Source organism: Bos grunniens, chromosome 3, assembly GCF_055505025.1.
Source record: "Bos grunniens cultivar Pamir isolate PY7600 chromosome 3, Bosgru_T2T1.0, whole genome shotgun sequence".
Classification (NCBI taxonomy): domain Eukaryota; kingdom Metazoa; phylum Chordata; class Mammalia; order Artiodactyla; family Bovidae; genus Bos; species Bos grunniens.
The window spans coordinates 93,800,446-93,816,963 of NC_141167.1; the positions used below are offsets into that span (position 1 = coordinate 93,800,446).

At 47.0% G+C, this 16,518-nt stretch overlaps 1 protein-coding gene across 1 annotated transcript in view; it reads right to left on the reverse strand.

Annotated features, from left to right (window-relative positions):
- CASQ2 (calsequestrin 2) overlaps positions 1 to 16,518 on the reverse strand; it is a 70,453-nt gene that overhangs the window by 1,732 nt on the left and 52,203 nt on the right. Inside the window, exons 9-10 of the mRNA XM_086394487.1 lie at positions 2,948 to 3,048; positions 897 to 971 (exon numbers count right to left, since the gene is read on the reverse strand). Of these exons, the coding sequence (XP_086250613.1) occupies positions 897 to 971; positions 2,948 to 3,048 (176 nt within the window). The remainder of the gene's footprint in view (positions 1 to 896; positions 972 to 2,947; positions 3,049 to 16,518) is intronic.

Below are 16,518 nucleotides of genomic sequence, written 5' to 3' on the forward strand. Positions count from 1 at the left end.
CTGTTTTTTTTAATTTTTTAAATATTGTTTTATTTTATTTATTGGACACACAGCATGTGGGATCTTAGTTCCCCAACCAGGGATCGAACCCATGCTCCCCCCATTGGGAGCTAAGAGTCTTAACTACTGGACCACCAGGGAATCCCTCCACTGTTTGTTTATATAGCCAGTTAGCAATGTTCTTCTTTTTTTATTTTTTAGCAATGTCCTATCACTCTCTTGGTAGATGTTCAGTTACCTGGGAAATTCTACATTTATTATTTTGTAAACTAATTTTTAAATTACTGGGCTTCTCTGATAACTCAGTTGGTAAAGAATCTGCCTGCAGTGCAGGAGACCCCAGTTCGATTCCTGGGTCAGGAAGATCCCCTGGAGAAGGGAAAGGCTACCCACTCCAGTATTCTTGGGCTTCCCTTGTGGCTCAGCTGGTAAAGAATCTGCCCACAATGTAGGAGACCTGGATTCAATCCCTGGGTTGGAAAGATCCCCTGGGGAAGGGAAAGGCTACACACTCCAGTATTCTGGCCTAGAGAATTCCATGGACTATATATGGTCCATGGGGTCACAAAGAGTCAAACATGACTGAGTGACTTTCACTTTTTCACTTTTTAAAATCACTAATAATGATTAAAATTCTGCTTACATTAAAACAGTTTAAAAAGAGAATGGTAGGATATAAGGTGAAAAGCAAAAGTATTTTTGGTTGCCCTGACCCCACCCGTGACTCAGACTAGGATTGGTCCATGTTGGCAAGTCTCCTGAGCTTTAGCAAGGCCAAGGGTCCTGCGTATTTCATGAGGGGCTGGACTCCTATACAGGATCTCAGAGTCTGGGCAGTGTGGCAGAAACAGGGCAGGTGGAAGTTATCTGAGCAAGCTTTCATGAGGTATACTCACATCTGTCACATTCACCACCCCAATCTGTGGCTTGAAGAGGTCAATCTTGAAAGTGTTTTCCCAATAGGCAACCAGCTGTAGCAACAAAAAAGAAAATTAGACAGCAGGCATCATCCCCTGTTCAAGCCACTTTTTGTGGCTGGACCCATCTGCCATCCCATCACAGTAATGAGGCCATCCTTGGTTAAAGGTCTCCAAAACAGCTGTGGGCATGGAGGAAATTGAAGACTTGGCATTCAGCACTTTAAATAAGCATGGAAAAAAGATGTCATAACACAAACTATGAAAGCATATAATATAAAAGCTTCTAAAGCTGGAGGGAAGAATATTACAGAGCTTGTCCAGAGTTGTTCCCCAAATTCCCTGTGGCTCTTTTATAATTTATGTATTGTGAAGGAGCCATTCCCCTCCATAATATCTCACTTAAAAACCCCTTACCTTGAGCCCCTTTGCTCCTGAGATGTCTGGGAAAGCAGTGGTGTGCCGTAAGTGGGCATGCAAGAAATAAGAAGCCTTCTACATTCAGACAGACTTGGGTTCATGTGGACTAATATCTGACTGGGGCAGGACTCAACGAGTAAGGGGCCATGAAGTAAGAAAATGGAGGTATTCAGTGGTAGAAAGTCTCCCAAACAAATGTATGGTCTGATGGGGACTAGAGGATAGTCAAGAACTTGGAAATCAGAAGTCTGAAGATTTCTCATTTGCAAGAGCAAGGCAAACACAGAGCAGGTCAGGAGAAAAGCAACCATCTGTGAGCTTGCAAAACAAAATAGTTCAGGTAAATGAGAACTAAAGCCAGGTAACAGCTAAACAAACAAAACTATAATATATAGCATCTTATAAGGCCATGACTTTGTTATGGTTGCCCAGAATTATGACACTGACCTTAGGTGACATGGAATTCTCTGCCTTTGATTCACTCATCCTCTATGTAGGATTGGGTTCCAGGACCCCTGAGATCACTGACACCCCTCATTTTTGTATATTTAATCATAGTTTGATCAATTGTGACCCATGCAACAAATGATAATTCCTGGAAGAAGACAGAGATCATTTATATTCTTTTTTTTTTTCCTATCTTTTGTCTCACCAAAAAGCATGTGGGATCTTTGGTCCCCTGCCAGGGATAGAACTGTGTCCCCTGCAGTGGAAGTGTGGCATCTTAACCACTGGACCACCAGGGGAGTCCCTATCATTTATATCCTAATGATAGCTAGTACTGAGTATCGGCATTTAGCTCAACCTAAAGTCTATTGACTAATAGACCAAACTTTGGCATCACATAGACCTAGATTAGAAGATCATATATACCACTTACAGCTTAAACCTCTCCAGTTGTCATCCTGTAAGATAGGTATTACAATGGTCTGTACTTCGTAGGGTTGTTGAGAGGGTTAGATGAGATGATGCTTATAAAGCATTTACCATAGTTCTGGGCATATAATAGAGTATATTAGCTACATTCATTACCACTGGGCTCACATATTGCTACAAATTCTGTTTATTCTGTTTAAAATGAAGCATAATCAAGGCTTTGATCACTGACCCAGCAAGAGTTTAAGGGCCTTAAACATTCAACAGGTGCTAGATATTATGCTAGGAGGGCATGATGAACAAGACAGACAGGGTCCCTGCCTTCCCAGAAGTTGTTCTTAACTCCATGCAGAATGTTCTTCTCTGAAGGTTTAGAAACTCGGGTTGCCTCAGAGTGATGGTCCCCCTCAGAACATGAAAGAGGTTATAGCAAGGGGTGTTAGGCAGCTATGGAACTGTTGGCAGAATTTCACCCACACTTGAGTGGGCCCAAGAGGAACTGTGGCCTCCAGGGAGTGAGAACAGTAAGTCTTACCAGGTCAGTGTAGGCACCGGGCCTTAAGTGCAGTGCTGTCCAGGGGCTAAGACCTTCACACTGCGTAGAGGCAGCCACTGGGCTTCTGCAAGGGCCCCTCCTATTTCACCTCCTCCTCTGTGCATCCAGTTCTCATGCTAAACGCAAATGTGAGACTGTGATGGTGACCAAGGACGAGGCCCCAGTCTGAGCCACTCACCAGAGGAAAGTCATCGGGGTCAATCCATACGATGCTCAGGTCCGGGTTGTCTGTGTTGTCCCGGGCAACCTGCTTCAGGATCTCCAGGAACTCATAGCCATCTGAAGCAGGATGCAAGAAGGTTGAGTAAGCTCTGCGCATACATGGTTTCTAAGAGGGAAAGCAGAGTGCCGCTTTTCCATAGGGTTTCTTAGGTTATTTGGTGCATACCCTCGATTACAGGATTATTCTATAAAATGAGCCAGATGAGAACTCCAAACACAGAGCAGCTTATTCAAAGGAAATGATAAACATTTTGAATAAAGAAATTAAAAGTTTCACAGGGAAGTGTCTGGTTGTAACTCAAAGCTAAATTCCATTTGCTAAACCGCCTGTAAAAATTGACCAGCCTAGGAGTCAGAAAGTGCAACCCCAGAACAGAGAAACTCCAGACTGGTTCTCAGTGCTCTGCGCCATCTCTTAAAACAGATAATTTGTTATCCCTCAGAGTTCCAGTTCCCCAGGACATTCACTCTGTTGACCAAGAACTTTTCGCCTGGATCCTTAGTTTTCTACAATCTGGAGTTCCTAAAACTTTCAAACCAAGTGGGCTTCTGATTGATGTGTGCGTGCTAAGTCGCTTCAGAGTGTCCGACTCTGTGTGACCCATTACTGCAGCCTGCCAGGCTCCTCAGTCCATGGGATTCTCCAGGCAAGAATACTGAAGTGAGTTGCTGTGCCCTCTTCCAGGGGATCTTTTCGACCCAGGATCAAACCCGCATCGCTTACGTCTACCTGCATTGACAGGTAGGTTCTTTATGACAGTTGGTTTCAAAGCTCTGAATTAGTAAATGGGGTTCCCTTCCTCCCTATCACTATTTCCCTGAGAGCTCTGCCCTCTTCTCATTCAATTCACAGCATTCATTGCCCACCAGGGGAAGGATGATTCATATGAAAAGCAAATACAAGCCTCATTAAGACAAGCTGATGGCTTCAAGAGCACAGAAAGCCTAAACCTTGAAGAACTAAAAAACAGAAACTTTATGTCATAAACAAAAATTTTGTTTAGTAAGAAAAAAAAGGAATGTTTATTAAGAGAAAGCATAGCCTAAATCTTCAGCATCCCTCTCCCCAACTCCCAATCGGTAACAAAGAGTTTAGGTTGTAACAAGTCCCTGAGAATAAGCTCTGTGCCAGTGTGTATGTGTTTGTGTGTACAAGTCCAGGTGCTGGAAAAAGCACGCCCATGTGTCCACATATAAAAGCTCCATGATTTCAGGGAATCCCAGAATATAGGGGACTCATGGTTTGTTTTAGAATAAAACTCAGGAAAATGGAAAGACCTCAGAGTCTCTTGGTGAACCCTCTGGTGCAAGAGCCCTAGGACAGAGAAGACTGTAAGGAGGCCTCACTGAGTTCTCTGGGGGGATACAGATGAGGTTGAGGGGAGATGGATCTGAAGAGGCCCAGCAATTGGGATGAAGGGGACCAGTGATGACTTAGTAGCTCAGACGGTAAAGCATCTGCCCGCAATTCATGAGACCTGGGTTCAATCCTGGGTGGGGAAGATACCCTGGAGATGGCAAACCACTCCAGTATTATTGCCTGGAAAATTCCATGGACAGAGGAGTCTGACAGGCTGTACAGTCCATGGGGTTGCAAAGAGTTGGATATGATTGAGTGACTAACACACACAGATACGAGGAAGACCTGTCCCCATGCTGGGTGGACCACATACTGGAAAAGAAATCTACGGCATTCAATCAATTTGGCTTCCCTGTGGCTCAGACAGTAAAAAATCTGCCTGCAATGCACGAGACAGGGATTCCATCCCTGGGTCAGAAAGACCCCCTGGAGAAGAAAATGGCTATCCTCTCCAGTATTCTTCCCTGGAGAATTTCAAGGACAAAGGAGCCTGGTGGGCTATAGTCCATGGGGTTGCAAAGAGTTGGACATGACTGAGCGACTAACACCACCAGTCAGTTTGAACCCCTCTCTGCAGCCTCTGTTGAACACACCTCTCCTCTCTCCAGGCACCCTAGCCTTTGTTTGGCTACCTGGGACCTCTTGGGAAAGTATTTTCCCTGCACTTCCTCTTCCCTAATACACTCTAGGCAAAATGCACACTATTTTTAGCAGCTCTGCTTTGAGTGAATGTAGTCTTTTTTTTTAAGTGTGGCTGCTGCTGCGGCTGCTGCTAAGCTGCTTCAGTCGTGTCCAACTCTGTGGGACCCCATAGACGGCAGCCCACCAGGCTCCGCCGTCCCTGGGATTCTCCAGGCAAGAACACTGGAGTGGGTTGCCATTTCCTTCTCCAATGCATGAAAGTGAAAAGTGAAAGTGAAGTCGCTCAGTCGTGTTGGACTCTTCGCGACCCCATGGACTGCAGCCTACCAGGCTCCTCTGTCCATGGGATTTTCCAGGCAAGAGTACTGGAGTGGGGTGCCATCACCTTCTCCTTAAGTGTGGCTAAATCATACTAAAGATTCAGAGTGGACCCCTCAGCCCTTGTTACCTGGAAGGCAGAGCTACCTCTAGCAGAGAAGAGGGTCTTTATGGCCTGCAGCCCTATCCTGCAGAGATCTGGGTGGTCTGGGTGATTTTTCCATCTATCCTCTGAATTGTATGACAAATTAGACTGTATGACAGAGATGGATGGGGTTTTGTGCTTTAGAGTTTAACATCTATCACTGTAGGGGTGGGAGTGGAGGTGGGACTATTCCTCCTGCTGCCTGCAGGTGTGGCTGAGAAGGTCCCTCCAGAGTGCCATTGGCTGCTGCTACCTGGACACTATGAATCTGCCTTCTCTGGGCGTGTTGATGTGTCACAGGACAGGGACTATGGTGCCACCTGGGTTATCTCTGAGTTTATGTATCATCAAATACACAGACTGCACTGGGGGGTTTTTCCTCAAGAGCTTCAGTCACCACTTTCAGCAGCCGAGAAGAGATGGATGGCTACAAATAAGGTGCGGCTGCCAGTACTCTGGAAAGCAAGAATCACATGTGACAAATCAGAAATTCACAGAGAAGATGAAATTCAACAACACAGTCTGGAATTCATGTAGAAAGTAAAGCTGAAGTGCAAAAGACTGACTGACGTAAGGGAAGGCAGAAACAGGTCTAGGTACAAGTGTAGAGGAAGAAGATCTGAACGGAAGCCGAACACACAAGATGGCACTGCTCGTTTCTGATGGAAAACCCACATATCACGATTTATAAATAGGAATGTACATACAGGGACATTTCTGTTTCAGAGCAGGTTTGGAGATAAAAAGAGAAAGATTGAAGGAACAAAAATTGGGTCCTGCAAGAAAAATCAAATGATCTGGAGTTTTTACGTAAACAAGATAAGTCAAAATTGTGGTTTAATGCTTGTTTTTAAAAATACAGAAAGGTTTTTTTGTGAGGAGAATATTCTTTGTGCCTATGGAGGAGCGAGGACAGCTCAAAAAACATGCCTCAAATAAATTAACAAATGAGTTGCCATTAACGTTGGGAAGTTTCATCCAGAGTCAAGGGCAGTTTTTGACATTCCGGATGATGTATTCTATAATGGGCTACTCCCTCTGCATCCCTGAATATTTCCAAGAACAGAACCTGTTCTTCAGGGAGGCAGCCCAGCTTGATTCTTAAACATGTGGACCCTTGGGCCAAATGGTCCAAATCCTGGGTCTGCTGTTTGGAGTGTGACTTAGGGCAAGTCATTTAATGTCTTGGTTTCTTGTCTGTAAAAGGGGGATGATAACAATAGTACCGATTTTGTGGACTGATTATTAGTTACATGAGTTAGTGTCTATAGCACTTAGATGATGCCTGACACAAAGTAAGGCTTAGTTATGATTCTTCTGAAATTCTCTGACATTCTTCTGCCTGAATACGAGGAACCTGGCCGTTCATCTGTTTATCCAGTGCTTATGTCTTAAGTGCAATGATCTGGGCACAAGGGTGGGCTAGATACAGTTTTGGACCCGTGTGGCAGAGAAGACATTTTCCTGTGCAGTTACCCCAGGAGGTGGTATATCATAGAGTGATTCCTTCTGGTCCCTGTTGCTGATTGAAGGCTGCAGGGGTGGCTACAGCAGCTGCTATGACTATGAGAACCTTGCCTCAGTGCAGGATTAAAGCAAGGTGTACTTACTTTGTTTTAAAGTCATTAGGTTAATTTTTATATTCCTGATCCAAGGCTCGCAAGCCCTATTTACCTCCATTAATCCCCAGCCTGAAATCCTTGTTGGAATGAATTCTCATTCATCTGTGAAAGCAGAATTAAGACAGCCACATTGCCCTCATATGTATTTAGTCACTAAAATTTTAACTTACAAGTTCAGTTTCTTCTTAGGGACCACTTCTGTTTCGTTTTAAAACAGGTGTCCTGGAAAAGGGACACATCCACTGTGGATCCCTCTTTTTGACCAAGAAGGCAGGTGTTGGGAGCCATATTTCACTTTCATAATTCAATGTTAAGCACAAGACTAGTTCACAGTTGCAACTATATGAATGAATGAATGAATGAGTTTGAAATTAATGAACATTTTCTTATCAATGATATACCCAGGTTAGAGGCCTTTTAAGACTGTGACCATGTATTTCTCAAAAAGAATAGCCTGTAATTCTTTTTTAAAAGGTAGATTAAGAAAAAAGAGGAAATATTATTGAGATTTATAGACTAGCAGTTATTTCACCATTGAAAGTAGAGAGCTATCCTCTGTGGTCATTAGTTAGAGAAGCCACTATTCTCAAAGCCAGAAGGGATTCCCAAATATCCCACATATCCAGGCAGGTGTATAGATAGCCCCACCCAGAACATTGGTCTGTCTTCTCTCTTGAATGTTTCCAGCACTGAGACCCTCTGGCCTCCCTAAAGGTCTAGTACAGAATCAGTAACCCAGACAGCCAAGAGTTGTTTTCTTTCATCAAACTGAAATTTCCTTTTTTCTCAAGAAGTCTTCTTCCTTTAAGCACACAGGGTATTGTTCTTTATATGCAGGAAGCCTGCGATCATGTTGCCCAACCTTGATTTTACCAGTATTTCTCAAGCGTTTACTGGCTACTGGCTGTTAAGTACTTTTGCATTTAATCTTTGTATCTAGTCCTGATGAAGGGTAGGAAGATGTTATTATCTCCATTTTAAAGAGGATGAAATTCAGATGCAGGGAGAGTGCCTGATTTGCCCAGCATCTCACACCAGCAAGTGGCAGAGCCAGGATTCTAACTCAGGTCTTTGGTCCACACCTCAGGTTCTGTTTCCATAGTCCATAGTGTGTGGTCTCCACACACTGACCCAAACTGCTGCATCTTCTTGCTCAAGTCTGTGCTTGAGATTCGAGCACCAGGAGTGAAAGCATCCACATGAGGGAAGCGAGGGCATCGGCAGTGGGAGACACATGGGTGGACCTGGGGGCTGGTGGGCTGGCCTTTGCCTCCCCCTTACCCAGTAGTCACGGGCCCCTTCCCCTCTTTCTAGTCTGCAGCTGAGCCACAGCCTGTTCAGTTGGCTGTCAGTGATTTCCCTGAGTGTGCCTGGAATCTCAGAGCTGGATCCAAATAAAGAAGAGGGGCCAATGGTAAAGAATGCAAGTAATGGAGATGCAACACAGAGATCAGACTATGGACACAGGCGAGGGGGAGGATGGAGAGGGTGAGATGAATGGAGAGAGTAGTATGGAAGCATAAACACTACCATATTTAATATATATATGTGGGTATGTTAATTGCTCAGTCAGGTCCGACTCTTTGCAACCCCATGGACGGTGGCCCACCACGTACCTCTGTCCATGGGATTCTCCAGGCAAGAATACTGGAGTGGGTTGCCATTCCCTTCTCCAGGGGATCTTTCCGACCCAGGGAATGAACCCAGTCTCCTGAATTGCAGGCAGATTCTTTACCATCTGAGCTACCAAAGAAGCCCACGTAAAATAGGTAGCCAATGGAAATTTGCTGTTTGATTCAGGGAACTCAAACTGGGCTCTGTAACAGATAACATATGTACATACGTGTGGGCTAAGTCGCTTCAGTTGTGTGCAACTCTTTGCAACCCCATGGACTGTAGCCTGCCAGGCTCCTCTGTCCATGGGATTTTCCAGGCAAGAATACTGGAGTGGATTGCCATTTCCTTCTCCAGGGGATCTTCCCAACCCAGGATCAAACCCTCATCTCTCACGCCTTCTGCATTGGCAGGTGGGTTCTTTACCACTAGCGCCATCTGGGAAACCCCGGACATATGTACAACTATGGCTAATTCATGTTGATGTATGGCAGAAACCAAACCAATATTGTAAAGCAATTATCCTTCAATTAAAAATAAATGAATTAAAAAAAAAAAAAACAATAAACCAGATGCAGGTTTGATCCCTGGATCAGGAAGATCCCCTGGAGGAGGAAATGGCAACCCACTCCAATATTCCTGCCTGGGAAACTCCATGGACAGAGGAGCCTGCTGGGCTACAGTCCATGGTGTCACAAAGAGTAGGACATGACTGAGCACACATACATGCACGCCCGATGCAGTGAGAGCTCTGATTCCTTCCCTGCCAGACGAGACTGGACCCTGAGATCCCACGACCCAGAGCCTAGGGCTCAGGCTGAGCCAGGTTTCCCACGGTGAGCAGGAGGCCTCTGGGAATCACATCTTTATGGGAGGAGACGATGATCATTATGCTTTCCTCCTTCCCAGGCAGGGAGGGCCTGGTGGGAATGAGGCTGCACAAGCCCTGGGGGACGAGTTCCAGGCCAGTTCCAGCCGTGCCAGAAGCCAGGGCCTGTCTGGCAGACACATGTGTGTCTCAGACCCAGCAAGGGCCCCACAGTAACAGGTCCAGGCCCTCTGCACGCTGCCCACCAGGCCCTCACACTGTCCTCCTGACCCATCCTCAGGGGCTGGCGGTGCTCATCCCATAAATACGCTGGAGACACCCCCGCCCCCACACTGCTACCCCAGGTGCAGTTATGGGACTCGGAGTCTCGCTCCTGGAGACAGGCCTAGGCTTGGGGAACCGGGCTGGATGGCGAAGTCCTGTGACTATTGCTTCTGAGGGAGGTGACACAAATAAGCAGGCATCACGTGGCTTGCAGGTTGTGTCTGGACTTAGAAGACCCTGCACAGGTCACTTAACCTCTCTGGGGCTTCTATCTCAACTGACAATGGAGAAAAGAGCTTCCCTGTGACCTTGGGGGCTTGTTGATAAAAATGATACTATTGTTATCATGCCAGGCACTTGCAGAAGAGACTGCAAAGATTTTCCCTGTCTTCTTTCTTTCCCACTCCATCAGCATTTAATTCATGTCAAGTGTTCTTCACTATGTTCATCCTTCGTTAGTAGGAGGGCTCCTGGTGCCATTGGGCGGGTATATCCTGTGTGCCCACGTGTATCAGATCCAGGGCCAGATGCCGGGACACAGAGGTGTGGAGGGCAGTCACCTGAGAGGTCTCCTCTCAGAGGCCCACTCAGTGCGTAAGCAGCAGCGTGGCGTCTGAACCTGGGCCCTTTGGGAGCCATGGGAGACAAAGTTGAAAACATGTCCCTGACAAGGTGAGTCACTCAGTCAGCCGTTAGATGGGGGCCATGGTATGGGCCCCACAGTCCTGAGCTGGCCCCTGAGACATTAGCATACCCTATCAGTCCTTACCATGGTGCTCCTCCTCTCTGTCTCCTAGCTCTTGTGTGTGTGCATATGTGCTAAGTCGCTTCAGTCGTGTCCGCCTCTTTGCAACTGTGGTCTGTCAGGCTCCTCTATCCATGGGATTTCCCAGTCGAGAATACTAGAGTGGGTTGCCATGCCCTTCTCCAGAGGATCTTCCTGACCCAGGGATCGAACCCTCGTCTCTTATGTCTCCTGCATTGGCAGGTGGGTTCTTTACTACCAGCGCCATCTGGGAAACCCGAGCTCTTGGGGTCCGGAACTGGTGGGCAAGGCAAAGGGTACAGGAGCAGAGGTGGCGGTTACAGTCCAGGGCTTGGGGCTGGACTGCCTGGGTTGGAATCCCAGTTCTAGCACTGATTAGTCATATGACCGAGGGATGCTGCTTAATGTCTCCATACCTTTGTTCCCTAACTGCGTATCAGGGAAGATGATAATGACAGTACCTATTGCTTACAAGGGCTTCCCTGGTGGCTCAGTGGTAAAGAATCTGCTTGCAATGCAGGAGACACGAGTTCAGTCCCTGGGTTGGGAAGATCCCCTGGAGAAGGAAATGGCAACCCACTCCAGTAGTCTTGCCAGGGAAATTCCTTGGACAGAGGAGCCTGATGGGCTACAGTCCATGGAGTCGCAAAGAGCCAGACACACGATTTAGCGACTGAACGATGATGACTACCTATAAGCACAGGGCTGCTGTGAAGATGAAATATGCAGATATTTCAGTGCTTGGAACTATATTTAGCAAGAACTGCATTTTAAATTTGATCAAATTTAAATTTGGAAGCTCAATTAAGCAGTCAGTCTTCCTATTTGAGGCAACTAGTGTCAAAAACATTTTACAAGAACCTGAGGCTGTTGAAACTCAGTTGGAACAAGGGCTTGGACCCTTGCACTAGGGGCCCCTCACTGGTTGTATTCCATAGGCTCAGACAGCAGCCTCAGTGCATCTCAGTGCATCTCCAGCTTGCTAGTGCTGATGTCCCCAGTGCCCATATCCATCCAGCATGAGCTCACGTAGAAATGCCACTTTGTGACCCTTTCATCCAGTGCTCTAAAGATGTCAGCCTGATGCAGACACCTCTGGGGGCGGCAGGGGGGATGGATCATTTTCACACCTGTCAAACAGTAGATCTGGCTGCATTCTGAGCGCAAGAGCTGAGAGGAGGCTGTGGAAGAGGAAGCCGGGCAGCACCACAGGGCACTGGGCAAGACCAGAGAGCTGTAAAGGTCATTTCCAGCCAGGCCTGCCTGCAGTCACAACCGGGGGGAGAGCTCACCGCAGAAGAGACCCAGCAGTTGTGCTCAGGGCCAGAGAGCAGGCAGGGTCTGCAATCCCTGAACACAAGTCCTCAACTGGGACTGTCAGAACCGCTGGGAGAGTCCTTGAGAGACAGGTCACTCAGAGAGACCTTTATTACTGCTGCTGCTGAATAATCGTAGATTCCAAATCTGGGAGCATCAGTGGGGAGGTAGTTTTCTTCATTGATTGGGCTCTCAAGCTTCCAGGTGGCTCCTTTCTCCTCACTCCCTCTTCTTTTTCTTGCTCTCTTGGCTCCCACCTCCCCCATCCCTTGCTCAGAGCCCGCAGCTGGCTGGGGCAACTCCAGGGAGGTAGTGTGGTTGAGTGGACAGTGCCCAAAGGAGCCATCCAGAAATCTAAACTCCTGTGCCTGCTATGCCTCTTAACGTGCCATCTTGAGTGCTTCACTGAACTTCTTTGGGTCTTTTCAAATGTTGGAGGTGCAGAGGGTGGTAAAGGACAGCGGAGAGGAAGGAGGGCAGGCTAAACAGTCACTTAGACTCTGCAGGGTAGTAATTCTGAAAGATGGGTAGACACGAAGTAGGGCTTTGTGTTTCAGGGTGGGGCTATGCACCCAGTCAGCGCTCAGTTTAATTCCAGATCCACTGCTCCCCAGCAAGTCAGCTGCTCTGGGCCTCCTCGACTTCATCAGTTGTAAAAATAAAAGTAGTACCTCCCACATGGGGTTACTTCATCTAAGAATACAATAAGTCACCATCATCCTCATCTTTATCAGAATCACGATGTAGTCAGAGGTCAAGACAGCTTGCCAGAATTTGAATCTTGGCTTGAATACAGCAAGTGATTTGGGCAAGTAATTTAACCCTTAAGAATCACTTTTCTCATCTGATGTTGGGGGGATCATCATCTTGCATATATCACATGGTGGCTTTAAGGACCAAATAGGACCACCTCCATAAAGCCCAGAGCACACTTCCTCCAGACTCTTAGCTCTTTAAGAGACCTGTACTATTTTCTTTGGTGACTGGGTAGGGGTTTGGTTGGTGCAATGGGCCCCGCGGAGTTTGTTAGCAAGAGCAGCTATATCAGGAAGTACTGTCTGGGTAGGAATGAAATTCCTAGTCCTGCAGCCAGACCCCTCTGCCCTGGTTACACATCAGTGACCTGCAGTAATGACTGACTAGTCGCAGAGTCAGGAACTTTCACGGAAAAGTCTTTCTCTTTCCCAGCCCTGAGAGGGCCAGTCCCCCACCCCCTCCCTGAGGAAAGATGCTGTGAGCCCATCCTCCCTCCCCAACCTCCACCCCCAGTGCATTTCTTCCAGCTTCCCAGTAACAAGCCCCAGCATGGGCTCTTGTGGGGCAAGACAAGGCTTCAGGCCCAGGGATATTTGTGCAGGGAGGAGGTGGAAGTAGTTTCAGGAGCTTGATTCATTACAGCAGCAATCTCGGTCAAACAGGTTCCTGCAGCTTCTCCGAGGCCTCTTTGTTCCATTGTTCCAGAGAGCCAGACAGGCCTCCCCACAATCCTGGGAGGGGGCAGGGGGTGGGGAAGGAAGCCCCCTGGAGTCTCGCCAGCAGGCTGCTGCTGATGGCCATTTCGTCTCTGTTCACACAACACCAGGGATCCCATTCGGTTTGATTATAGCTTGTAAACCTTGGGCAACTGGCTTCTTTGCTATTTTCTTCTCCAGGGGCTGGGGGTAGCCAGAATTGTGGAAAAAAGCTGGAAACGTACTGATATTTTTTTTGGACACAGATTAGGTTTTCTTGAAGAGTTTTCCCAAATCTGCAAGTCAATGATGGGAAAACTGGGACACGAGTGAACATTCCAAAAAATTAATGAAAAAAATGGGAAGGAAGCTTTCAGATAATTTGGAGCATAAATTTGTTTTTCATACAGAGGAATATTATTTGACCCTAAAAGGGAATGAATTATTGATGCATACCACATACAGATGAATATGGAAAACATTATGGTAAGTGAAAGATGCTAGGTACAAAAGGCTACATATTACATGACTTCATTTACATGAACTATCCAGAACAGTCAAATCCCTAGAGACAGAAAGTACATTGAGTTGTTGCCAGCGGGTGGAGGAAAAGGGAATAGGAGTGGCTGCTAATTGAGATGAGATTTTTTTGAGATGATGAAAGTGTTCTGGAATTAGATAGTGGTGATGTTTGCACAACTTTGTGAATATAGTAAAACTGCTGAATTGCACACTTAGGAAAGGTGAACCTTAGGGACTTCCATGGTGGCCCAGTGGCTAAGACTCAGTGCTCCCAGTGCACAGGCGGGTTCGATCCCTGGTCAGGGAACTAGATCCCACATGCTGCCACTAAGAGTTCGCAGGTCACAACTAAGACCCAGGGTAGCCAAATACATAAATATTTAAAGAACAGTGTATCTTATGGTATGTGAGTTATACCTCAATTTAAAAAATTGCATGATAAAACCATCTGGGTTTCAGTTTGTAAGAAACTGTGGAGGCTGACAGTGTTTTACCAAAGAAACAAAATGCTGTTCAGATAGTGACGAGCTGGGCTCGGTCTCAGCCAGTCATCAGCATATCTAATCATCTGCTCACAGGTATTTATTAAGCACCTACTCTGTGTCAAGGCACAGACAAAAACCAGGTATATATTGATGAATGGGACAACCGTCCCCTCTTTGTGGCCTCCTACTAGCTCATTGTGCCCTCTTTGGCAGTTTGTTGAACTTCTCTGACCCGCTACTTCCTTATCTGTCTTTATGAATGAATATGTGAGGCTGAGGCAAATGCCATACAAATGTATCTTACCCGGAACAGTGGTTCCCAAACCCCACAGGGCATCAGCACTTGGCTCAGAGCTTGTTTCAGTCAGTCCCAGGTGGCTCGGTGGCACTGTTGGGTTGGGAAACCCTGCCCAGGCACCTCATCGCCTGGCTGCTTAGCCATCCTAAAGGAAGTTCCCTGCCTTCTCTGGTTGCGTTTTGGATTGCCCCAAGTCTTCCAAAACACACTTCACAATCACCGCTTACCCTTCCCTTTGGGAAACTTTATTTACAGAGCACTGCTGTAGGAATCCAGAATTTTACCACCTGCAAAATTAATTTTTCCTGCCCTTCACTCTCCACTGGTGTTAAAAAGAATGAAACCAGGAAAAACTTGACCAGCTTAACACTCATTTATAGGGTCATTTTGTACTTTAGAAATAAGCTGCTTGTTTTGCCCAGTTCTCATTATTTGGTGGAATATTTTCTATGAAATTTCCCAAGCATAGACAATATTTTGCAGACCAAAGAATACACAGTTGTTATTTTAAGGTAGGATTGTAATTCATATAGGCTAGATCACAACATTGGTAAATGAAGTTTAAATGTGAACAGAAATTTACCTCCCTCCTCCTATACACAGGGGCTTCCCTGGTAGCGCAGCTTCAATGCAGGAGACCCTGGTTCCATTCCTGGGCTGGGAAGATCCCCTAGAGAAGGGATAGGCTACCCACTCCAGTATTCTTGGGCTTCCCTGGTGGCTCAGACAGTAAAGAATCTGCCCACAATGTGGGAGACCAGGGTTAGATCTCTGGGTTGGGAAGATCCCCTGAAGGAGGGCATGGCAAACCACTCCAGTATTCTTGCCTGGAGAATCCCCATGGACAGAGAAGCCTGGTGGGCTACAGTCTTTGGGGTCGCAGAGTTGGACACGACTGAGCGACTAAGCATAGCACCCACATACACATCCTTAAAGCCAGGATGTTTTAACATCCTCCTCCTTAGTCCTCAGTGCTTCTTAATAGGCAGCTAGGCAGAATGAGGTTCATACTCACTTGTGCTGTGCTTAGTCGCTCAGTAGTGTCCAGTTCTTTGCGACCCCACGGACTGTAGCCTGCCAAGGCTCCTCTGTACATGAGATTGTCCAGGCAAGAATACTGGAGTAGGTTGTCATTTCCTTCTCCAGGGTCATACTCTCTTGCTGCTGCTGCTGCTAAGTCGCTTCAATCATGTCCAACTCTGTACGACCCCATAGATGGCAGCCCACCAGGCTCCCCCGTGCCTGGGATTCTCCAGGCAAGAACACTGGAGTGGGTTGACATTTCCTTCTCCAATGCATAAAAGTGAAAAGTAAAAGTGAAGTCGCTCAGTTGTGTCCGACTCTTGGCGACCGCATGGACTGCAGCCCACCAGGCTCCTCCGTCCATGGGATTTTCCAGGCAAGAGTACTGGAGTGGAGTGCCATTGCCTTCTCCGGCATACTCTCTTGCTGCTGCTGCTAAGTTGCTTCAGTCGTGTCCGACTCTGTGCGACCCCAGAGACGGCAGCCCACCAGGCTCCCCCGTCCCCGGGATTCTCCAGGCAAGAACACTGGAGTGGGTTGCCATTTCCTTCTCCAATGCATGAAAGTGAAAAGTGAAAGTGAAGTTGCTCAGTCGTGTCCGACTCTTAGCGACCCCATGGATTGTAGCCCACCAGGCTCCTCCATCCATGGGATTTTCCAGGCAAGAGTACTGGAGTGAGGTGCCATTGCCTTCTCCCGCATGCTCTCTTAGCTGTGTGCATATTTGAATGTGGAATCATCCCTAACAGGCTACCACCAGGGGGCGTTCGTTACCTTGCGGTTTGCGGAAGACCGGAAATGACGGAAGAAAGGGTGAGGGCTGACAAAGGGGAGAGGTCAGTTTTGGCTTAAGGTGTGTAAGAGTGGGGAT